This window comes from Aricia agestis, chromosome 3, assembly GCF_905147365.1.
Source record: "Aricia agestis chromosome 3, ilAriAges1.1, whole genome shotgun sequence".
NCBI classification, from domain to species: domain Eukaryota; kingdom Metazoa; phylum Arthropoda; class Insecta; order Lepidoptera; family Lycaenidae; genus Aricia; species Aricia agestis.
Window position 1 is genome coordinate 2,308,016 of NC_056408.1, and position 26,139 is coordinate 2,334,154.

The following is a 26,139-nucleotide window of genomic DNA, read 5'->3' on the forward strand; positions in this document are numbered from 1 at the left end:
GCTCGTCGCCGTCTTGCCGCTAGCTTGTCTCACCTCGCGGCCGGCAGCCTTGCACGACGCGCCGCGCTATTTCACATTCAAAATTATTCGCAACCATTGCAAAAACTCTCTGTGCAATAAAAATAACATACAATTCGCTCCGGTCGCAATAATTTAGAAGAGCAGAGAGATTTATTAAAACTATTTTTTTATACTTGTTTTTGAAAGTTTGAATGCACTCCTCGTTGCATGTCCCGCGCGCGTCGTTATGAGAACCCCGTATTGGCGGTCACGTTGACGTCGCGTTGTGCCGCCATATCTGTCTCGGCCACCAACTAGCAAAATTATAGGTAATTATTTTGGTGTACAGTGCTACGAATTAATTTTTAAAATAAGTGATTGTGTCTCGTAGTGATTTTAATCTTCCTACGATAAAAGTGCTGTTCTAATTGGATTCTTATTGGAAAATAGAGGCGCGCGCCGGCCGGTTCTCGTCGAGTGCAATGCAGTTGCATTCTCAACTTATTGCAGTTTTGCATTTGCTAAAGTTTTATGCGCGGAAAGTTACTAGTGCTTGTATATCAACACAAAAGGATTATAAAAGTGATTTAAAAGTGTTTACGCTATTATGAAGTGTTTGATGTGAATATTTAAATTACCTCTAATTCACTCCTGTGTTATTTCGGTCATTGACCGGAGGATCTCATATCCTTGTATTGTCATTTGTCACATTTTTTTAAATATTTTTTTTTTCGTTTTAGGCTCAAATATTGTCACATTCCTAATAATGCAATAAGTCAACAATTCGTTTTTTAAATTTTGACAATTCCCGGATGGAATGAGGAGTGCACAGTCTCATTGTTCATAGTTTCTTATGTTTGAACATCATTTGTTTTTTGTTTTTCAAACCGTTAAAAAGTTGACTTTTTCCTAAATTAACAAAATTATAACAAGGTAAATATAGCTGGTTTTGATTTATTGAGTAGTTTCAATAGTAAAAAGTCGTCATATGGTTAAATTTCCTTAAGCGTATCAACGAATTTTATCATTGTTCATGTTCATGGCTCACTTGATATAGAATGACATCATCAGACAGTCAAGGCGAAAGAGGACTCTACTGAGAGTAGGCCAGATCATCCAAAAGTAACTTAAAACTTGTCACTTGCATTATGTATTTAGTCCTACTGTGAGAGTGTTGTGTGGTGCTCAATGCAATAATAATTGTGCAGAATGGCAGAGGGAAATGGTGAATTATCTATAGAAGATGTGCCTGGCAAGGATTCAGACGTTGGCCGAACACCGGATTACCGCAAACTTATAGAATATGGATTAGACCCTAAAGTAAGTTATTGTTTTAAATACTAGCTTTAAAATATTATAGTTAAATAGTTTAGAAACATACTGCATAAATAGAAATGTAGATAGATTTAAAATAAAAAATGTATAAAAAATGTATAATTGTACGGCACTCCTGGACTGTGTCCCATAATTTTTTATTTCACAAGACTAATGAAAATACAGTATATAGAAACATTTCACAAACTTATCTGCTGCACAAAATTGAAATTACACAATTAAAATGAATTATTGTTGCTACAGAAAAAAACCAATTAGATAAACAATATTCTTATTAGAATTTTCATCATTATGATGCTTTTAAAATGAAATAATAAATTATTTTTAAATTTAAATATTATTAAGACATGTTAATTATTACATGAACTTTAAATTTTCATTGTTAGGTTATATCAAAAAACCTTAGGTTGAAATGAATTAGGCTGAAATTTTCAGCAATTTAATATTCGGTACGGACATACTTACCTGAAAAAAATCCTAGAACTTTCTATAGATAAAAATGTCACTGTGACCTACCTGTTTGTTATTAAATAATTTTATCACATTATTATTCTTTACTGACCCTAGATATTATATTATCTGCATACACATGTAACACTGTTGCCATAACATAGTTGTTGATATGCAGTAGATGATGCAGTTTTTATATTTTGTTGATATGCAGCCTTAATTCTCACTGCAGTTTTAATGTTTATGTATGTGGAAGTACAAAGGCACAAGAGCGGAGATGTATTTTTAGCACCTTTGTCTTTGTTTCCATGAGTCGAGTTAGTGACACAGCTTTGACGTAGGTCTCATCACAAGATGTATATAAAAATTTCAACACAAATTAATCTTACCTTCAACAAAATTGAGGTCATCAAAACGAAAATATGTATAAAATTTACAATACCTATTTATTTGAAACAAAATATAAAATTAATAAAAATAATTATCTTATAGGATTCTTATAAGAATGTTGTATTCTAAAATGATTATTAACACCAAGTAGTAAGGTTCAATTTAGCAATACATTATCATAACATAAAACATAGTTCCTACATGATAATTGAAGTAATAAGTGTAAGTTGTGAGCAGTGGGCACCGAGTATGTGTGAAACTGGTTCACCTTCACTGGTTTACTTTCTGGATTTTTCAACTCTACAAACAAGATATTTATAGGCATATAACCAACATACTGTAATAAAATTGTGTACAGGTTTTATAGATTGATTAATTACAATATGTACATCGAACATTCCTGTTGAAATTGAAAGTATGTTAGAACAGTATCAGAATTTAAACACATAATATAATTATGAATATGGCAACATTGAATAACAATTTTAATAATGTTACTTGTAGATTTATCAATATATTTAATACCTAGCCATAAAAATATTTAAAATCAAACCTCAAATTGACCTTTACATTCTGTTCCAATTAATTTTGATCTAAATGTAAACAAAACTTTGTGAGTGTTATGCTTTCAATTTTAATATTTTTTACTACACAATTAATAAACACATGACAATAATTTGGTTAATTTTAATAGTTTGTTTACATTCAGATGAAATTAAATCTAAATAAAAAGGCCTATCTCTATAGTAAAATATTGCCTATTGTATTTCAGGTAGCAGCCAAGTTAGATGATATTTATAAGACTGGAAAGCTAGCGCACGTGGAGTTGGATGAGCGTGCGCTAGATGCCTTAAAAGAATTTCCATCCGACGGTGCTTTAAGTGTTCTTGGACATTTTTTAGATTCAAATCTTGAGCATGTATCTAATAAAAGTGCTTATTTATGTGGAGTCATGAAGACCTATAGGTGAGTTATTATTTAGTTATTACAGTTCATCTTTTGTGTAAAGACAAAAGGACATCATTCATTTTGGATTTAATCTGCATTTTCTATGGTCAAACATTGTATAATACATGAGTGATGTCCTATAAATTATTTTTGTATAAAATACCTAATTTGCTTGTGACTTCTGGGCATATTTTATGATTCTAATAAGAATATTAAGCATATTCTTATCAGAAGACACAATGTGCTTTTGGAATTATGTGATAGGTAGGTGCTATAATTTAAAACCAAATACGTAAGCTAGATACGAGAATTCGTCCCCACATTTTTAGCTGAGGTTTCCGTCATGAGATGTTCAATTTAATTTCGCCAACAAAAAGACGAAGGTTGTTTATAATTTGAATCGCTAGATCGCGCTAGGCGGTACAGCAAATTGTTATTGGATGTTATCCAAATAAACCGATTTGCATCTGGGTCATCTTGAAAAATTGATTGGACACTTACCGCTGCGGACTGCGGCAAATTAAGTACCTAATGATTCCTCATTGCGCGCTGTGCTGCCATCTAGTCAGCGTCATGACTTGCGCGCAGGGGTTTTCCATCCAACTGTACTTGACGTGTACTTGCGCGCCAGGGTACGCTTTTCCACCCGACTGTACTTGCGTGTACTTGCGCGCCAGGGTTCAGTTCTCGACCCGACTGTACTCTGCCGTCTCTGCGGCTGTCTGCGGTAGTTGCGAGAAACGTGAAATGAATGTCTATGATTTTGATTAGCTATTTTTTTAACTATATACTTCGTCGGTTACACGAGGCTATATTAAGTCGAAATTGTATAAGTTATAACCCGTTTACGTAAATTACGGCTATTTTCCGGGTTGTAGACCCTATTAATTAATGTCGAGTAAGTAACTTTGGAGCTACGTTGGCCAAACTTATAAATATTACATACTATTTAAATCGCCTACCCATAATTAGGCATCGATTCTATGCACAATCAAAATGCCGAAATATGCATGCAAATATGCACGAAAAAAGGCCGAATCATGCACAAAATATGCACAATCATATGCCATATTTTTATTTGGATATAGGATTTCTTCTTAAAATGTTTGTTTATTCCATCAAATCCATTTTTTTTTCTTATACAGGACCAATATTTTTCTAGCAACATTTTCCGATTGCAATCTTAGTGCCCGTGAAAGTTTGTTAACTACTTTATTCAATTTTTTCCTAATGTAGCCGACTACAAAGATATTTTTTTTTCTAGAAATATATTGTACTATCTGGAGTATTGTGGAAGTCTTTAAATAAGGATGGGGCTACATATTTAAAGTATTTTGATCTATCGTACCTCTGTTTCGTGGTTTCGGTGTGTATTATAACAGCTAGTTAAGAGAATACGAGGGCATAATATGTCTGAAATATCAACGAAAAATTACTTACATATATATATATTTAAGATTTTTCTTATATCATACATGTATTTAATACACATCCAAGACCAAGGAACATTGAAAATTCTTGTTCCTTCGGCGGGATTCGAACCCGCGACCCCCGGCTTGCGCTACCAACGCGCCACCAACTGAGCCACAGAGGTCGTCAATTCCTATTCCTATTAGATTCCGATAAGAAATATGAATTCTGAATTAATAATTGATTTCTAGTAACTCTAGCTTTGTACGCATGTTGTAGGTATACACGAACTAAACGGATTGGTTTTAACCAACTTAAACATTTTAGAATACTAATTTAAAATTGAAAAGTTTTGTAGGGTACCAAATCTCCCAAGTCACTTTTGACTTGATAAAATTGACCCCGCCAATCCATACTATAAACCAATATTATAAATGCGAAAATGTGTCTGTCTGCTACCTCTTCACGCCCAAACCGCTGAACCGATTTTGCTGAAATTCGGTATGGATAAAGTATGAGTCCCGGGAAAGAGATACTGTTTATTCCGGAAAAATGTACGGTTCCCACCCCGCACGATATACGATTTCTGGAGCACTTGGATGGCGATTGGCGCGCGATTTTTGGAGTTGCGGGCGTCATCTAGTCGGATGTAAATTTTGTTTTTGTAGTCATTCCTTTGTCAGCTACGTAGTATATTTAACATTGCCGGCATGCGGCGAGTCACCGGTGCATTCACAGTATTTGCCGACGTCCGTTTGCAGACGAAATATCAAAGTGTAATAGAACTGGTATTTGTAAGTGACCTTAGCGCGAGTGCGGATCGCCGCCAGTTTTTTAGTATTCCGATTAGATAAAACATTAAACGTGCCATTATCCTTCGAGTGCGTACTCGTGTGGTGACGCATGCTCAGGACCTTCTTGCGGCTATCTAGTACTTAAAGGTTCATATTATGATGACTGATATAGCATAAAAGAAGTAGGTTTAATCCCCGACTTAGGGACATGTTTCGTCCTTATTCCTGTGGGCCGTGGTAATATAAGGTCTAGCTAGACTCCTAGGACCTAGAGGTACAATGCGGGTGTTCGCGTTACGTAACTAGGTACTTGTCATGAGATGTGAAATTCTTTGAAGCAAATCTTTGAACATACGATGTACGCCAAAATTATCATCGACAGTTCTTTAAACAAATTTAAACCATCAATATGTTTACTTATTAAATCTTGAAATAACCAATCGCGTTCTTTGCGCCAAATGAATCCAAATAAATCATGTTAAAGGCTGTAGTTTCAAAGTTTAATGCTAAAAGTTGGAAACGTATTTTTGGCACGAATGTCGAAACCGCATTGTGTTTTATCGACCTGTTTTATTAGCAGATAAAAATCCGCATTAGCGCCGCAGAGCTCGATAAATGCAACAACAGAGGCGGAGCTACGTCACATGACGGATGCCCTCATGTCATTGCCCCCGCAGGAAGATCGACGGAAACTGATGAAGATAATTGTGTGATCGGGCCGGCTCGTTGTTTCAGACAGAAAAGCAGGGCTGGCGTGCAGGGCGCGCCCGCGCTGCCCTCCGTCCAGGTGAAGGGCCCCGACGAAGAGAAGATCAAACAGATCTTGGCGAGAACTGGATACACGCTGGACGTGACCACAGGTGAGAAATATGATTCATAATAATTTGTAATCATAATTTCATAAATCTGTTTTCGTGTTCTTTTGTTCTGGCTTCCTAACAATACAAGTTTCAAGTGAAATCAATTTTGATAAAATATATTTTGCTTCCTGACTACTACATATTTGACACTACTTAAGACTGTTTTTTTTTAAACAGTACTTGTTTTGACGTAAGACTAATACACCCGCAACCGTTTCCAGGTCAGCGCAAGTACGGCGGGCCGCCGCCCGGCTGGGAGGGCGGCACGCCGGGCGCCGGCTGCGAGGTGTTCTGCGGCAAGATCCCCAAGGACATGTACGAGGACGAGCTCATTCCGCTGTTCGAGCGCTGCGGCACCATCTGGGACCTGCGCCTCATGATGGACCCCATGACGGCCACCAACCGCGGCTACGCCTTCGTCACCTTCACCACGCGTGAGGCGACGCAGCGCGCCGTGCAGGAGGTGGGTACGGCGACGTCCCGACGCTGGCGCCCCCGAGCGGCCCCGTGTCGAGATCCGATCCTGACGAGCTGAATTTAACTGCTGTTATGATGTAAAAACATATTGAGAGTGCGATTCGGCTCGCGGGATGATCCCGTCACAGGACGAGACCTCCCTATATATATATATACTCATGCCGAGACCTCTAGCGAGCTGTAGCTGCGATTAGACTGACTTTGATTATACTTTAGAATCACAATCTAATTTCAAAATAACCTTCAATAAATAAACAGCAGCTGCAGCTCGACAGTCGGTACCAAGGCTTAAACGCAACGAATTTATTTTTCGCCGTTATCACATCTTTTAAGATTTTATTCTCCTGTTACGCGTAAGCCATGTTTTGAAAATGATTTAATGGTATCTTCAGTTTCTATAATTATAAACTATTCGAGCATAAGTTGTAGGTATCAGTTTCAAAATGAAATGTGCGAAAAGTAAGTTCGTGTTAAATTGATGTTGTAGTGCAGAGAGTGGTAAAGATATTAACGATGGCTCCTGTTTGCTAACTCGGACTTCATCGGTTTCGTTAAGTCGACCATTTGTCAATAATTTTCTGTCAGCTAAATTACCACCCTCTTACAAGTCTCAGCAAATGTGTTGCATATAGGTAACGTCGTTGGAAACGGATAATATCGATTTGCCGTTCGAATTAAATATAATTAATGATAAAAGGTTGCTTTTCGTATCTAATATGTGATTAAAATTTTTCGATCACAATGGGATTAAACTTGTTTATAATTTCTTTTACAACATTATGACGCGGACTTAAATAAGAACATAAATATTTATTGACTTATATATAGGCTGAAAAGTAGTTCCTTGATATTCAAAAAGCATATTAATAACAGTATCACTGTTATATTGCAAAGTAAAACAAAGTTATCGTGACGTCAGAAGTCACGAGCGTGTCATTAGTCATTACTCATTGCCGTCGCCTCCAAAATGGCGGCAATATTCAAACACGGCCCGCCAACGACGTTACCTACAAGTGGATGTATCCAGCACATCTATCGATATGCATATAGCACACTGTTATCGCAGTATCAAATCTTCAATTGGTCTCAGTGATTGTAATGATACTTATATAATTGGTTACAAAATTCTAATTTGAAATCTACTTTCCAGGTGACTCGCCGAATGTTTTAATTGTAGTTCCTTGAACAATATCGAAATGTAACAGCTGATTAGCTGACACACTTTGGTGACTTCGGCCCGATGTACATTACCCTCCCATCGAGTGAAATCATCAATACGAAATTTTTGTTTTGTTTTTTTGTTATCTCGGGCTCCTGGGACGAGTCTCGCGATGGTTTTGTCGACTGCGAGCCGACGGATGTCTTGGAATGGTTTCGTGGCTGCGTTCGCTCGCACTCGGCTAGCGCAAGCCGTGACCTATACCAAATTACCGTTGACTCCAATCGGCAGCACCATCGGTAAACTGACCCCTGGGGCCCCGGACTGCATGCCGCACGAAGATTCACTGACCATGTCTTCGCAAACGCTTCGGCTACGTAGAGCTCATGTTACTTTTAATTTGCAGTTATCGAGGCGCATCTACACTCGCGCACACCAGTGTACATGCACCTTCGTTGATGATTTCGTCTCGCGCCCTGAAGTCTCCAAAATGTGGCGTCATGTAAAATTACCAGTAATTTTACACGGCGCGTATTTTTGCCTGATCAATGTCACAAGTCACACTTGGGATATCTACTAGATTAAGCTTAAATCATTAAAGCATGACATTAATATCCCTTCGACTGCGCGCGCTTCCGTCGAGCGGTTGACCGACCCTAGACCGTATCACACTGGTAAATCCGAATCGGCTGTCGCGAGATGGCAGCGCGCGCCGTCCCGTGTAATCACTGAATTTGTGTAAATGTGCAACATAACACCCGTAATCTCAATCTAGCCTCGCTTGTCCTGAGATATCATCCCGTTCTTTTTGCACCTCGTTCAATTTTATGTTGCTTTAATTTTTATTTTTTATTTTTTCACCACCACACTCATACTCGCTTCTTTTTATTTTCACTTCATCAAACGGTCCACTTACAGGGTTAACTTTCAATCGGCTTCACAATGATCTCCAGCTGAGAGTTTAATATATCTCAGGCTCTCCTCTTTGCTCAGAACGGATCTTTCGGCTTCTCATCAAAATTCAGTTAACTCATCACGATTGGCTCTAACCGGCGCGGCGTGGGCCGGCGCGGGCGCGACGCCGGCCGCCGCGCACGCGTCCATTCGCGACCATCCGCGACCGCCACGGCTCCGGCCCAAATGATCGTTTTTCAAAATTTTTCCCTTATTATTTTTCCCACAGCTCGATAATCACGAAATAAAACCTGGGAAGACTCTGAGAATTAAGATTAGCGTACCGAATCTGCGACTTTTCGTCGGCAACATTCCCAAGTCTAAAGGCAAAGAGGAGATACTGGAAGAGTTTGGTAAATTAACAGGTAAAGTTCAAACGAATGAATTAAGGAGTTGATTAGTTGTTGGGTTGAGTGCGTGGGGCTTGGTGTGGACCGCTGAGGGTGACCCGCTTGCGTCCTGCTTGTCCCGCCCCTCCCCCCCCCGCTACCGCCCCCCGCCCGCACCCGCACCCCCGCCCGCCGCTCCCGCCCCGCCCCGCCCCCCTCTCCAGTCATCGGGCCCGGGCGCGGCCGCCGCGGCGACCCGGCCCAGGCCACTGGCTATTCTCCCTCGAATTGTTCTTGCAGCTGAATGATTATGAAATTCGAAAGGGGAAAAAGATTGGCGTTACGGTTTCCTTTAACAATCACCGTTTATTCGTGGGAAATATCCCAAAGAATCGAGATCGGGACGATTTGTTTGAGGAGCTTTCTAGGCACGCACGTAAGTCCTTGTCGAATTCATAATAAATGCTATTCAGTCGGCGGCGCGGCGCAGGACCGCCGGCCGGCCCCGCGCGGGCGAGCGGCCCGGCACGTCACGTGACGTGACGTCGGCGGCGGCCGTCCCGCGCCGCGCCGCCGGTAGTGTTAACCTGACGATTGGCCTCCGCCTAGAGAATGCTCACTGGTAATGACTGGAGAATCTTGCTGTTGTTCTCTAGACTCTCGATACCGTATATGTTCTCCTGGAATATCGTTTGATTTGCTTCATATGTGTAGCGTTGGAATATAAGCGTGGGGTCGGTGGGAGCTTTGTATTTGATGCGCGTGGCGGTTGCGAGGCGCTCTACTCCTTGTGTTATGTTTGCAGCCGGACTCGTCGAGGTTATAATATATAGTTCGCCCGATGACAAGAAGAAAAATAGAGGGTTTTGTTTTTTGGAATACGAATCCCACAAAGCCGCGTCGTTGGCCAAGCGCAGACTCGGAACCGGCAGGATAAAGGTTAGTTTAATTAAATTTTGTATTAAAATAAATATTAGTTTAATACAAAATTTAATTAGTATCTGTATACTAGTACTAAGTTGTCTAGTAGTAGAAGTAGTTAGATAAACCTTTATTTTAACAAAGTAAAAATGTTACAAAAAATCTTGTATTGGGAAAAAAGCTTCTAATTTCAAAGTGACTTATTTACAAAGCAATTAACTCACTTGAGGCTATAATGTTAGCTATACAAAATATGTTTTTGTTATGTATACTTATTAGGTACTTAGCAAATTTTATAAATATCCTGTATTAGCCGTCAACTGGTCTTAAAATACATAAATAAATAAAATCAAATAATGATAATAAATATTGTTAATTTCAGGTGTGGGGCTGTGATATAATAGTGGACTGGGCCGACCCTCAAGAAGAACCTGACGAACAGACCATGAGCAAAGTGAGTAATCACACGCTAGTACATAAAGAGACAAAATAATGTATTATTCCGCACTAGATTCCCGTAACAACCTTTTAATGTATTGTCCTTGTCTCATTCGTTTTAAAATACGCTTGATGGAAAGGGTAGAAAACATTGTGTACCTAGGCTCATGAAGCTAAATATATCAACAGCCGAATCTCCTTCTTTTTTTTAAAGTCGGTTAGAAATTTAACTAAGTAAACTATTGATGTCTTAACTTGAATTCGACGAAGATAATTATTAAAAATATAAATGATCTAATAGGTACTGGCATGATTTGTACAGGTGAAAGTCCTTTACGTGCGGAACCTAACGCAAGACATATCGGAGGAGGCGCTGAAGGCGGAGTTCGAGCAGTTCGGCCACGTGGAGCGAGTTAAAAAGATCAAGGACTACGCGTTTGTACATTTCGACGACCGGGACTGTGCTGTTAAGGTAACGTTTATAATTATAATATTTCCTCAATATTTTGTGAGGGGAAAAATAATATCTATGAATGCTTCACACCACGTCAGTCTGGCCCTGTGCTAAGTACCTACCCTACCTAAAGGACTTGTGTTATACGGGTAGGTACCAGTCAACGAAACCAACAAAAGATATATTATGTTTAATACTTTTATTTATACTGTACATTTATTTAAGATTTTTATTATATAATACTCAATATAATATTTTTAATACATCCATGACCCAGAATTTTTGAAAACTTTTTGTTCTGTCGGCGGGAGCCGCGGCATGAGCTACCAACGCGCTTATCCACTTAGCCACAGAGGTCATCAAAAAATATTTTGAGTTTAGGCCAAGTCCAAAAAATCAAGATTAGAAGCCATCCGTGATAAGTGGATGACTCCTATTCCTATTTTTTTTTTTTTAATGAAATAAAGGGGCAAACGAGCAAACGGGTCACCTGATGGAAAGCAACTTCCGTCGCCCATGGACACTCGCAGCATCAGAAGAGCTGCAGGTGCGTTGCCGGCCTTTTAAAAGGGAATAGGGTAATAGGGGAGGGTAGGGAAGGAAATAGGGGAAGGTAGGGAAGGGAAAAGGGTAGGGTAGGGGATTGGGCCTCCGGTAAACTCACTCACTCGGCGAAACACAGCGCAAGCGCTGTTTCACGTCGGTTTTCTGTGAGAACGTGGTATTTCTCCGGTCGAGCCGGCCCATTCGTGCCGAAGCATGGCTCTCCCACGTATAATATTTTTAATAAACTGGAAGTGATGAAGTCATTTCTTTAAAGTTATATTTCTTATACGTCTTACGAATAACTGTGACCTACACCTGTCAGTTTACCGTTACCTGTTCCTTACATGTTTAAAAGGAACAGGGCAGTTCCATGTAAAAGTCTACCATAAACTAAAAAAATAAATACCTGATTTTGGTATTAAAAATACTTAATTATAGTCACAACATTATGGTACTATTAAGATTTTATAGAAGCAACAATTTATAAGCATTACTTTTCTAGCAAAACTGCCATTTATGAGATGATGTCGTGAGATCGGCTGAGTGTGGTTTTGTGTGATGATGTTCTGACTTAGTTTTCACGTTATGTATTTTAAATTCTTGTCATATTTTGTTACACACTGATTGTTCAAACAACTATATACCGATATAGCTTTTGAGATTCGAGAAAATTCAGTTTTATAAAGATATAATAGGCTTGTAAGATCACAGTGTCGAGTTGTAGTGTCGGTCACATCATTACTTTTGTCTATAACTACAGTAAAATTACTTTTACATCAACAAAATTTGAAACTTTCCTACGTGACGGCGTTACTCAAATGATACCGGCATTAAAAATTTGTCATCTTTTTTTGTAACACCTAAACTCTACAAAATATTTTTGTAGTGTCGGTCACATTATAGAGTCGATCATGCCCAAAAGTAGCGTTTTGTTTGTTATTTTTGCTGATAGATAGTGAAAACAGCTACAGAAAGCTGAGAGAGAAGCAGAAAGCTAAATTATTATTTTAAGAACCTGCCAGACCACCTCAAAGTCAAATAAAATCCAAAATTTTGCGATGTCTGGAAATGGGAAGCAATTGTCACAAAAATCTGGCAGTAGGATAAGAGATTATTACCGATATCGCAAGAAAATAAGATAAAATTATTGATTTTTAAACTTTATTGAACGTAAGATAGACCTGCAGAACTGGAAACCTTCTAAAGTAATAGCGACCGAAACTCCATAGTGTCTGGTCGTTCTTACCTCTATAGGGCTCATATAATGGAAAATTTTTAGCTTAAAAAAATGACGAAAGTCTGCCTATCGTTGCCTTTTAGGTTATTATGTTAATAGTTTTTGAGAAGATTTCGTGTTGAGTTATTTTTTGACTAATTATTTATTAGTGATTTCGTTTTTGTGACGTTTAAGTTCAAAAAAAAGCATTTTAATGAATTAACTAATTACTGATTAGCTTTTATATACTTTTAGAGTTCGTACTGTACGTGCTGAGATACATACATTTTTAAGTTGAACGTAAAACTACTGACTTTTACCTACACAAAGTGAGTGTAGTGTCGGTCACGTTTTGGGCTGTAGTGTCGGTCACAATTTATTTTGCTAATAAATAGTTTTTTTAAATAACTTACAGGTTATAGGTAACCATTTTATAATAGTTTGTTTCATGCACTTTCGATAAAAATACAAAGTAGAGTTATTTAGCACACAGAGAGGAAGATTATTGGTAACACAAACACTCTCGGAATCGACTTCCTTTTGCATGTAGTGTCGGTCACGTTTATGTTTGACTAAATAAATGCTATTTGAAAACAACAGTGTATACCATTTTTCTACATAAGTTAACTTGTTTTATCTGCTACAAAGCCATCTTAAAATTGATACTAACAACATGATAGTAACCATAATATATGACAAAATAAAACGCAAGTCTTATCAAATGTAGAGTCAGTCACATATGGAATTGCCCAACAGGTAATTCTATGTTGTTCTCACATTGCAGACTTTATTTACATTTCAATCCAATATTCGCATGGTATTAATGTGAGATGTGTGCCTAAATTTGTAATATCTTATATCTTTAAACGAGCTTCTTGTATATATAATATAATTGGAATCTCGGAATCGGCTCCAACGATTTTCATAAAATTTAGTATATAGAACTTTCGCACAAACAATGGTCGCCGTCAGTCTCGAGTTGTAATAATTTACTATCCCTATTTATTTATTATAACCCTAGAGATTATTGATACCTTTAAATTGTTGAATATTAAAATACTACTGATCTCTGGGGTATGTCTACAAAAATTATTAAATCGATAATTGACATCATAGCTTCTCATCTGGCAATAATTTTCAATGATTGCATTAAGAGTGGTGTTTTTCCTGACTTAATAAAGCACAGTAAGGTCGTACCTTTATTTAAAGCGGGAATTAAATCAGATCCGACTAATTACCGGCCTATCTCGATTTTACCGACTCTTAGTAAAATATTTGAAAAAATAATTTTACAGCAATTACTGTTACATTTTAATTTAAATAATTTATTACACAATAACCAATACGGTTTTACTAAGGGTCGATCCTCAACGGATGCTGGTATAGGACTTCTTTGCAGTATTTTTGAGGCTTGGGAAGAGTCGCAGGATGCCTTAGGTGTGTTTTGCGATCTCTCCAAAGCCTTCGATTGTGTTGAGCATGCTACATTGATCAGGAAATTGCGCCACTACGGAATTAAAGACTCTGCTCTCAGCCTTTTGACTTCTTACCTCAAAAATAGGACTCAAAGGGTTGAAGTTAATAGTAAAAGATCCAATGGGACCAAAATAGAATTAGATGTATCACAGGGATCCATTTTAGGACCATTTCTTTTTCTCATCTACATTAATGACTTACCTTATCTAGTTAAGGATAATGAGATAGTACTTTTTGCTGATGACACTTCACTTATTTTTAAAGTGAAGCGACGGCAGTCAAATTACGACGAGGTAAATAGTGCTCTCTCAAAAATAGTACATTGGTTTAATGTTAATAACTTACTTTTAAACTCTAAGAAAACCAAATGTTTAAAATTTACTTTGCCCAATGTTAGGCAAGTTCAAACCAATTTACTATTAAATGATGAGAAAATGAATTTGGTGGACTCCACTATATTCTTAGGCATTACATTAGATAGTAAATTACAGTGGGGTCCTCATATTGCTAATCTTGCAGGTAAGCTCAGTTCTGCAGCATATTCAGTCAGAAAAATTAGGGAAATTTCTGATGAAGACACGGCAAGACTAGTTTATTTTAGTTATTTTCACAGTAGAATGTCTTATGGTATCCTTTTATGGGGAAACGCTGCCGACATCAATACAATTTTTGTACTGCAGAAGCGAGCTATACGCTCAATTTATAAAATTTCAGCTTTTGAATCTCTGAGAGAAAAGTTTAAAGAAATTGGTATTCTAACTGTTGCTTCTCAATACATTTTGGATAATGTATTGTATGTTAGAAAGAATTTAACTAAATTTAAAACTAAAAGTGATAGTCACGGTAGAAACACTAGAAATAGGCACAAGCTGGAAATACCAGTGATCAGACTTAGCAAAATAAGTAAATCTTTTAAAGGTTAATGTGTACGCCTTTACAATAAAATCCCGGAAAACGTTCAAAATCTATCAATTAATAAATTTAAAAAAGTAATTAAAGAACGTTTGTGTGCCAAAGCCTACTATACGGTCAACGATTTCCTAAACGATAGCACATCTTGGGAGTAGGATGGCTGCTTGCAAGGCTGCTTCTACATTTATTATATGTGACTTACAATTGTGTATTCATATTGTATAGATTAAGTTATTTACATTGTAAATTTTATTTTTTTAAAAGACAAATTTTTCACTTTTTTACTAAAAAGTGGCCCCGTGCGAGTTTCTTACGCCGGTTCTTCTCGCCGGGTTAGTTCCCGAACCGGTGGTAGGCAACATATAGTTCAACATTCTGAAAATATTTGATTCAAATTTATTCAGAAATAAAACAATTTTTATTTTTATTTTATTATTTATTCAACAAATGCACTTAGGTATCAATATAAAAAGTTTATGTTTTCCGATTCTCCTCCCTAGCCGATATGCTAGCTAATATTGACGAAAATCGGTCGAGCAGCTTCAGAGGAGTTCAACCACGCACACCGTGACACGAGAATTTTATATATTAGATAAGCGGCTTTATTTATCAAGACCATTCTGATTGCACCCGTGATTCCTATTTAACTGTCATACCAAGCCCTTTAAAATATATTGATAGTACCACGCGCCTATCAGTGCTAGAGAATGTTATATTACCATTTACCATTGACGGTCGTCGGCCCTACAACAGCCAATGATTTCCGCGTACCGTCTTCGTCCGTTATACTTCCTGTGCTATTGGCGCGGCCGAGCGGCGCGTGCGCGCTGGGGCGTGTGCATAGTGATGCACTTGTATGCAGCGCTCTGATTGGTCGATTGAGTGGGAGGGGGAGAAATGTGCTTACTTGCATAGTTTGTAGATGATATTTTGTGTCGTTTACTTGAGACTGTATCCATATAAAGTATTTAGGGATAATTTTCTTTAGTTTGTTGTTAATTGAAATTAATTATTAAGGAGTTGTATTTTACTTTAGGCTGTAAAAGGTTGCTTTGAAGTAATTATTTATCATGATTAAAGATGTAAGTTGTAACCAGCTTACACCTATGACTGCTTTGGTCTTGAACCCTAAAAATGTTTATCAGACGTTATAACGTATTTTTCCCTTAACTTAAATTTTTACTACTTTACTTCATTTTATGTAATTGTTTATATCCAATTGCGTCACATAGGAGTTTAAAGTTTAAAGCCATCCAACTTTTTGTACGGTTTTTAATATTCCACGTTTTTTTTTTCAAATGGTTGTATTGGTATGTTTGTCCAGGCGATGCACGAGCTGGACGGCAAGGAGCTGGGCGGATCGCGGCTGGAGGTGTCGCTCGCCAAGCCGCCGTCGGACAAGAAGAAGAAGGAAGAGATACTGCGCGCGCGCGAGCGCCGCATGACGCAGATGATATACGGCCGGGCCGGGTAAGCGCACACCCTGTAGATACACAATTTGTACGGTACCTACTCCCAAATTAATAATGCGCATGCAAAAGTTCGCTAATTGTAATTGTTGTTATCACGAAAACACCCGAATCTATGAAACGTATAAGAGACCCAAACAATGCACTTGCATTTTGCACCTTGTTCAAAGGCATCAGAAGTAAATATATCATATAGCCGGTGGCTGTCCGCTGTCGCGGTCTGTCAATAAGTGCTATAACTCACCGGGAAACCATCGCGACGTGGCCAGTGATGTTACCATGGTAACGTCTAAGCAATGTCTGGCGCCTCTACGTCGCTGCATAGCGGCGTTTTTCTTAAAGTTAAGTTTAAAAACAGCGCTTGCAGCGACGTCTTCCCTCGCTCGGGAAATACGACCGTTGCCGAAAAATTACGAAAATTTCTATGCGCATTATCACTTTGGGAGCACTGTATAGTACTATCATTGAACTATTGATACTACGTATAGAAAAGACGGCGCGAACAAAATCTATGCCCCAACACACATCACCGTGACGGAGGCGACACTTTTACATGAAGTGACATTTTGAGTTGATGCCAGCCAGCTTCAACGCACAGCGCAAAAAACAAGTTCGCTGTGTCATTTCTATACGTAGTAATAATAGTTCAATGAGTACCAGAGAAGTTGATTCCTAGGCAGATGGAGGACCTACGTAGTTTGGTCGTGTTAAGTTAAACCCATCCGACCGATCACAGCTAACATTGAATTGACATAAGCTAGCATAGGTCCGTCAACTGCCTAGGAATCAATTTCCTCGATGGTACAACTACATTTTCAGTGACTAACATCCATATCATTAGTCGTTTTCTCGAGATTTTCTCCACTCGACTTAACCTCAATCCTCTAAAATGATGATGATATCAACGAAAAGATGATACGGACGTCAGTGTCTGAAAATGAACCTTGCAATAATGCTTTTCATTTAGTATCCGATAAAGTGGTTGATTGAACATTATAGTGCAACAATTCTTATTAGATTACGTCTAATTAGAATGCCACAATAAAATATTAGTGCCATATAATTTTATTATAGACTCTTATCTCATAATATCACATCGGTTTTGTTCAAAGTTTTTTTTACTAGTAAAAATATTTTGATGTTAATTTAAACTCAGTGGTAACAGTTAACTGTTTCTTTAACTTTTTTTTAAATATCGTACAACCCCTTCGTTCAAGGTCACAGATAAAGTTAATTTGAAGGGTCAAACCTCGTGTTATTGAGATCCAGTAGGGGAGCAGTGAGCATTGAGTCAGGGCCCTTTCACACTAGCGTTGTTCAGCGTATGCGACCAATAAGCGATATAGGAGAAAAAACTTTGATTATAAAGATTATGGAATATATTATAGCCCAAGCACTAGCGACAGCCAAACCATCGTCATTTTCATTGTCATGCTGAGGCAGGTTTAATAAAATGATGGAGGTATGGCTGTCAGCGACAACAGTAACGTAAGCATAGTCAATTCTGTTAATAAAACTTCTAAGATGAAGACTAATAAGAGATACTTAAAATAGTATCGTTCATCGCTCGCGTACGCTGTACAATCGCCAGTGTATAGGGCCCTAACGTGTCGCTGTGTAATCAGATTTGATTGGTGCAGCTGCTCGCCGGTGCACGGCGCGCTGCGGGGCCGCACGCCGCAGCCGCAGCCGCGCCCGCCGCAGGCCCGCGGCGACTACGGTCAGTACGCACGCGCACGCACACGCACACGTACACGCACACGCACACAACACGATACGATTCAAAGTTAACATGAGTTGGAATTAAAATGATTGTACTCATCAATAATTATTATAGACCAGTGCAGATACCTTCAAAAATAATAAAAAGTGAAAAAAAAATAGTGGGATGAAACCCATTAGAAAAGGAGGAGAATATTATAAAAATTAAGGGAAAAATAATTTACGGGTGATCTGAGGTCGGGAAGGATGTGGGGGCCACTCACACTTTTTAAGGGTAAAAGACGGTTTATCTCGATTTCCGCCAAAACAAAAAGTCCTATGGAAAAAAATTAAATGGCAAAGTTGTAGGTAATAAGTAGAAAGATCTAAAACTTTTGTATTCACACTTTTTTCACATAACCTCAACAAAATTTTACCCCCTTTGGGGTTTTAATTTCTGAAATTCCTTCCTTTGTCTACTTAATAAAACAACCCTAGTCACCAAATTTTGTGGCTGTAACTTTAATAGTTTTTGCTCAGCGATGATGAATTAGTCAGTCAGTCAGGACATGTTATTTTATAAGTAAGTATAGATTTACATTTATATTTATATATAATGAGAATTTCTGTGACAGAAATGTAATTAGAATTGAATACCTAAATCAACTTTTTAATTGAAACAAATTGCAGCAATCACATTTTTAGATGAAATTATTCATAATGATTGAAAACAAAAATTCTCCTCCTTTTCTAATGGGTTTCATACTACTATATATTTTTTTGTTTTACAATTATTGGTCTTGGTCTGTTAGGCACACTTTTTATTAAAAAAATAGTTACAATAAGTATACAGTATTAAAATTGAAACGAAAACACAAAAGCTTTTACAAACATTAAATATTATATCAATGTCTTATTTCATTAATTATTGTCTCTCCAAGTTATAAATAATTTAATAATTATATATCACAAATTGAAATTAATGTTTGAGTGTGTATCCACTGTTAGACGAGTAAGTGTACCGAGGCACAATACAGACACAGTCCGACACGATCAGCGTACACGGTGTGGTCTCCATTCGCACACGCAACCGCTACCGATCCCCTACTAACACACGGCCGCAATAATACACTAACATACTAAAACCGTTAGTATATCATTGCTGCCATCACGTGATTCATAACGCTAATTTCTAAGCTAGACGATAAAGAGCTAGGAGTAGGTCTGCATGGTTTCGGTCGACGCGTTCAGAGGTGACCCGCGAGGCGCCCCGATGTGTCAGTGTATTAACAACGTAACAGACCCACAGTGCATGCTTACCATCGCCATCACCGTGCAGTCGGCGTCGCCCGGGCGCGTAGGGGGTGTGGGGTGTGTTCGGGGGGCTGGGGTATGTACAGGGGGGAGGGGTGTGTTCAGGGGCCGGGGAAAGGGGGCACTGTGTTGGGGCCGATGTGTGTGTCGGTGTGTCGCCCCGAGCATGCGTGTGCGCCGCCAGCCCGGCGTTTGACGCCCCGGTAGCTTGTAAGTTAGCGTTAGATTAGCTTAGCCTCTAAAAGGCCTGTGTTGTGTGTTTATAGATTATGATTACGACTATTACGGGTACGGGGATTACCGAGGTGGCTACAATGAGCCATTTTACCGGTACGATGAGTTCTATTTTGATTACGCGGGACCACCGCAACCGTCCGCCGTCCGCCAGACTCCCAACAGAGCGCAACCGGTGGGTCCCATACACACTAACTAATCTCATATTATATTACTAGTCACTAGACGCTGTACTCATTTTTACCTTTCGATTTTGAGTTGCCAAATTTTTCATCTCTCCCCCTACTTTTGTTTTATTTTTTGTTGGTCCCGTCCCAGAATGGAGTCGGTGACTCGGTAGAGACGGTAGTGTGTAGGCCTGACGGTGGTTGTCGGGCGGCGGCGGGCGTGGGGCCGGCGTGGGGCCGGGCGGGCCACCCTCAGGTCTGCAGCCGTCGAACCCGCCCGCCTCACCTCTCCCGCACCACGTTAGCTTCGCTCGCCATCCCATTGTCGTGCTTCGCTTCGCTCACTAACATCACCCCGCTCGCATCGTCCCGCATCCCGTAGACGTTGAACTCGACCGCTCCACCGCATCCGTCGTCACGAGGTAGACATATGTCGAGGAGACTCACTGACCGCTCGGTTAATGCCTCACCCAGGACGAGGCGGGCGAGGCGGGCGACTCGCCCTACTTCGGTGTAACGGGAGGCATTCAGGTACCGCGCCCTCACTGCGTATGTGTTGTCTACTTGTCTCTCGTCTAGCGGCGCGTAGCCGGATGTAGCTGTGTATTACTGTGTAGATGTACGGTTGTGTAGATGTAGGTACCTGACTGTTTCTTTGTTGATGTTTAGCAAGTTCCTTTAGCATATCTCTATCTCGTTACACGAGAGAGCTGAGGCTGAAATGACGCAGCATGTAACTTATTGTGAGAAGGAGACTACGGACTACAATGTTGTGCACGCCGGCCGATCTAGAAGCTTTGTACTCCAGTATATTCTTGCTATTCTAAGGCTTCGTGTGCGCATTATATTCCGAAGGTTTCCTCGTTTGATATACGTGGCCCGTTTAGCTGCCAGCCACCAGTATCAAAACGACGTTCAAATAAAACTTTACCATAAACAGCTTATAATAAATTACTAGTATTTTCTTTGGATATGTAAATCTGAATATTTAAATAATGTAGTCCAAAGTAAGTTGCTGTTAAACTGCAGCCCTTGCGGTGACCGTAGGTTAGAGTTTGTACTATGTAGGTGTAAGTAGCCATTGTATGTATTGGTCACCGCGAGTGCTGTGCGCTTGCGCCGAGATCACCTGCGCTACTGTTCGGTTCGCACGTCGATGGGCCGATGATGAATATTTCTCTCGCCGAAGTTCGAAACTGACGTGGAAACTAAGGGTGTCATCCACCACATTTCTATAGAAACTAGCACATAGTTTTTGTCTTTGTGTGATAGCTGAGCACACAAGAAGCGCCGCCTGGCGACAGAAAAGTGATCGGAAACTTTTTCGATACCTTTCCACCGCCAGATGGCGGCACCTCGTCAGATGAATGTCGATAACACAGACTTGAAAACTTATTACGCGTAAGAGCTCAACTGTGCTAGCAGGTTATTGCGTATGGGGTGATAGTTACCCCATATATCGACGTGCGAACTCGAGCAGAAGCGCGGGGGTTGCGGGCGGCGTCGTCTAACCTAACCCGGCGTGTGCAGGCGGGTGGGTCATGTGGGACGGGCGCGCGCTGGGCGCGGCGCGGGGCCGCGGCTGGGGCCCGTGGTGGTGCGCGACGCGCCGCTCGTGGCCGCCGCACGCCCAGCGCCATGCGTGGCAGCCAACGCGTCAAACCAAGTTTACCAGGTGAGTACACGCACACGTCTTCGCTGTATGTTTGGAGACTTTTCTAGTTGAAGTCATACACGCAATCGCATATACGTACGCGAGTGCGTGCGTACGTATACGAATTCATTTGCGAACGTATACGCATATCGTGAACGCATAAGCGTATATGTACTGAATACGTATGTTCGCCTACAGTGCACTGGATGCTAATAACCATTAGACTTTTTCCTACACAACTCCTTCTCCAAAATCTTAGATTCCTAACCTTATTAAATTAAATATTCTAATATTTGGGTGCCTAATTAATACCATAATACGCTGTTGTGTTTACCAAAAGTTTGGAGGCTAAGTAAATTTCTATTTTTAAGTAAACTTCAATCACTTTGGGATTCGTTACCTTCCCGACATTGAAATTGAACATATCGATATTTCTTTTTGGACCCTGGTTCGATTACAAACGTTTTAACTTTTATTTCAGCATATTTAATGGCTTGCGCCTAATCCCGGATAATATTTCTTCATTGGTAATTATCCTATCCTTATCCACTATCCATCTATTCAACCATCCACACGTCCATCCATCCTGTATCCCATAATAGTCTGGCACCAACTTATAGCGACCAGGGTGTTCGTTTCTTGTACTTATAGGTTGGTGGCAGGCCAACTTATAGTAGCTTTGAGCTTCCACTTGAATTATTATAAATTATGATATTATGTACTAAATATATATTATGCTATTTAGAAAAAATAAAACTCAATATTTCCTACGAGCACTAGCTAAGCACTAGAAATAGAACGTAACTTAGATTGTCACATAGCTGATATTAGTTAAAAATCGGGTTTCTATGATATTAGGTTCGGGAAAAAGTTTTTTCGCGTTTTATATAAAAATTCAAAAGGTTTTTTATAAAGTTTTTTTACAATTGACTAAAGTATATTCGTGCCATTTTGTTCGATAACTTTTTGCCATCTTGTTGGTAGGGACATGGTCCCATTGTATTGCTATAAAAATTTTGGGGCTTCTGATGAAAACACTGCGACAAGTGGTTTTGGCAGTCCTCTTGTGATGTCAACCTGACACTGCCTAAGGAATTCTGCAGCGACCGAAACAGGTGGAAATCTGAGGGTGCAAGGTCAGGACTATACGGCGGATGCATTAACACCTCCCAGCCAAACTCCCGTAATTTTTGCTGACTGGGTAAAGATGTGTGAGGTCTAGCGTAATCATGGTGAAAAACCACATCCCTTCTGTTTGATTAATTCCGGCCACTTTCTCTCAACTTCTTGCTTTAATCTCATCAGTTGTTCGCAGTACAGTTCAGAATCGATGGTCCTGCCCGGCGGTAACAGCTCATAATGAATAATGCCCTTCCAATCCCACCAAACACACAGCATCACCTTGTTGCGAGTTAACCCGGGTTTCGCCACAGTCTGTGAAGTCTGAACGGCCTTTGACCACGATCTTTTTCGCACGTTCTTGTCGTACGTGATCCACTTTTCATCACCAGTTATCAGCTTCTTCAAAAATGGTTCGGTTTCATTACGTCGTAATAAAGAATCACAAATGAGTACACGGTTCATTGGGTTTCTTTCAGTGAGCTCATGAGGCACCCAAATATCGAGCGTTTTTGTGTACCCAACCTTTTTTCAAATGCGCCAAAACCGTTTTGTGGTCAATCCCTAGTTCTTCAGCTACATCGTAACTACTAATATGTCGATCTTGCTCCACTTTTTCAAAAATGGCATCAGTTTTGTCCGTAATAGGGTGACCAGAGCGACGTTCATCTTTAATATCAAAATTTCCGGATTGAAAACGCTTAAACCAAATTTGCGCTACTCTCACAGATACTGCATTAGGTCCATAAACATCACAATTTTTTTTTCACGGCTTGTGTTGCATTTTTATCTTATTTGTTATACAATTTTAAAATGTATCGAATTTCTTCATTAAAATCACTTATTTTAACAATAAGAAAAACAAATGAAAATCGCACATTTACCTAATTTGAATTTGGAATTGTCTTCTGTAAAATGAAAACCTTTTAATGATACCAAAATCAGCCAGATACAATTGGTATAGACTATATATAGCCCAAGAGATTTTATGACAAGTTCATACATACTATAATGCGAAAAGACTTTTTCCCCAACCTATTATTTAAACTTAGACCACCAGGCGAGTCATGAAACTTCATATAAAGTCAAAATTGCTATTGTCGCTGACTGGCCTCGTGGCTTGGACCATAAGACTGGCTATAAACGGACCGCAACTCGCAAGTTGCAGGCGGGAGCGACTGCTCTAGAGCGGTCGCGTTGAAATTTGCACGGACCGCTCAAGAACCGCTCGAGCGGTCCGTGTATTGCGGATATGAATTTAGTATGGAAACTGCAGATCGCCGTGCGGTGACCGCATCTTGCAGTCGAAACCGACTGCAAAATGCGACCATAAGGCCGGCCTAAGATTTGTCGTAACGACGACTGAAACTGTCGTCTGTCGCTCTTAGAATAATTAATTAATGTAGTGTGAAGTAGCGGCTCCCACTGTCGATGCCGTACCTAGCTCGGACTAAGGGATGTCGATGTTGCAGGTAAACGTAAACACGACGGGGGTCACCAGCACGTGGGCACGGAAACGAAGCGGCGCGTGGGCGCGGCGGGCGCGTGGGCGGGCTCGCCGGCCAGCTAGCCAGGCGCGTCGCCGCCCAGCTAGCCGCGCGCGCCGCCGCCCGCCCCGCCCCGCGCCGCCTGCGCCGCCCCGCGCCCCCCGCGCCGCGCCGCCGCCCGCGAGCCCCTGTCCCGGAGAACGACAAGCTGCGCAGGGGAGCCCCTCGCGAGCGGCCGAGCGCCCGCTCCGCCCGGCCCGCCCGCCCCGCCGCGGGAGGACCGCCACGATTTTTTCTATATATGTGTTTTTTATTTGATTTTCACGTTTTCAATTTTGTATCGCAACGATTCCGTAAAAATCTTAAAGTAGGACGTTATGAAATGTTTCGAATGTAAGTTTCCCGTTATGCTTATGTTTTTCACTGTCGTATTAGCCGTATATGTTTAATATATTATACTTTATTATTTTTGTGAAGCGCGCGGCCGCGGTTGCCTGTTTGCGCCGCGCGCGGGTCGCGGACCCGACGACTGTTTTTTTTAATACATGTTATTCGATATATTTTATTCCTGCGAACGCATTTTGCGATGTGATGTGTATTTTAGCAGTAATTATTATTATAAGGGAGTTTGACTGTTGTTTTTGTCTTTTGACATCCTTACGAGTTAGTGTCGACGCGACGAGAATGAATTTATGCGGAATGAAGTCGACGGCTAGAAATTACGGCTAAAATAAACCACCCCTGTATCTGTAATCGATAACATTTCCCGACTGTGTTCCTGCTTTAGTTTTTTTGCTTTATGTTACTCGTATCCCTTAAAATACATTAGTGTGAGGTAGTATTGTAAAGTTCAGGATTTCAGCCATGTTTATCATTATCGCTGTACTACGGAAGTATATTCTTTTTGTATTTCGACCGCATAGCATGTCCGTACTGTTAGAGTTTCTGACTTGTATCAATCTTGTATCAGTTTAATGTGGAATAAATTTGCAAAACTGTGTTTGCCTTATTACACCTTTGTTTTCCTTCGGTGGACCTCCTCGTCCTTTATTTTAAGAGTTTTAGTTTCGTTTCTAACTAGATAGGTCCGTTCGCTTCACTCGTCTATTATGATGCACAATTTTTGCAGTTCTAATCCTAGCGACCCGAGACCCTGAGCCAGTATACGAGTCTTTGTAAGTGCTAGTTGTAAGTCATTCTAGTGACGAAGTGGCTTATGTAGGGTAATACTGATAGATAAGTACGAGAATGTTAGAATAAAGCTAGTCTAATCTAGATGTTAGTATTAATATTGTACGGAGTGTTCAAATGTTCTCCGTGCCTTAACGGATGTGTGTTAACGGTAGTAACATCGAGAAATTAAATTTCTAAGTCTCAATATTAGTAGAATTGTAACAAAATTGAAACGAAATGCCTGTTGTAATTTAATAGCAATGTTACGTTTATGATTAATAAAATTTGCAAACTAAATTTTTCTTGTTTGGAATTAATTATTATTATAATAACCTGTTTAATTTGATTTCATGTAACTCATATAGTTGTTTTTTATTATATTATATTTTTACTTATTTATATTTTTACCAGTCATTGGCTTAACGTGGCAATCTGGACAAAGTTTTCAACGAGTAGATTATCTTTTTAGTTGTTATTATTTACTTTATTACCCATCAAGCCCCAAGTGGCAGCCGGCTGCCGCATACGAATTGAAAATCTATTGTGTCTGCTATACCTATGATTAAGGTGTTAAAATTAAAGTAAAGAAATTTATATTTCAAAATAACCCTCGTGCAGCTGTGAGCAAAACAGATAAATCTACATGGTATAAAATATAAACTGCAAGAAATTAAAGGTAGACAAATTATTAGGGTAATAAGTAATAAGTAATACGGAATACCTAGTACATTATGATAATTATTTACGCCAGA

At 39.7% G+C, this 26,139-nt stretch overlaps 1 protein-coding gene across 9 annotated transcripts; it reads left to right on the forward strand.

Annotated features, from left to right (window-relative positions):
• On the forward strand, positions 1 to 24,322 carry LOC121725382 (heterogeneous nuclear ribonucleoprotein R-like). Of its 9 annotated transcripts, XM_042112284.1 has the most exons (16): positions 1 to 329; positions 741 to 933; positions 1,209 to 1,320; positions 2,948 to 3,141; positions 6,063 to 6,187; positions 6,409 to 6,650; positions 9,007 to 9,142; positions 9,912 to 10,045; positions 10,410 to 10,481; positions 10,788 to 10,937; positions 16,394 to 16,539; positions 18,164 to 18,258; positions 19,820 to 19,962; positions 20,429 to 20,485; positions 21,485 to 21,629; positions 24,200 to 24,322. In XM_042112284.1, the coding sequence occupies exons 3-16, from the start codon at positions 1,210 to 1,212 to the stop codon at positions 24,295 to 24,297; spliced, it is 1,848 nt and encodes a 615-aa protein (XP_041968218.1). In that variant the 5' UTR covers positions 1 to 329; positions 741 to 933; position 1,209; the 3' UTR covers positions 24,298 to 24,322. The 9 variants fall into 9 exon arrangements, with proteins under 9 accessions (XP_041968218.1, XP_041968219.1, XP_041968220.1 ...); XM_042112285.1 differs by lacking the exon at positions 741 to 933; XM_042112286.1 differs by lacking the exons at positions 1 to 329; positions 741 to 933 and adding an exon at positions 1,012 to 1,122.
• The last annotated feature ends 1,817 nt before the right edge of the window (positions 24,323 to 26,139 follow it).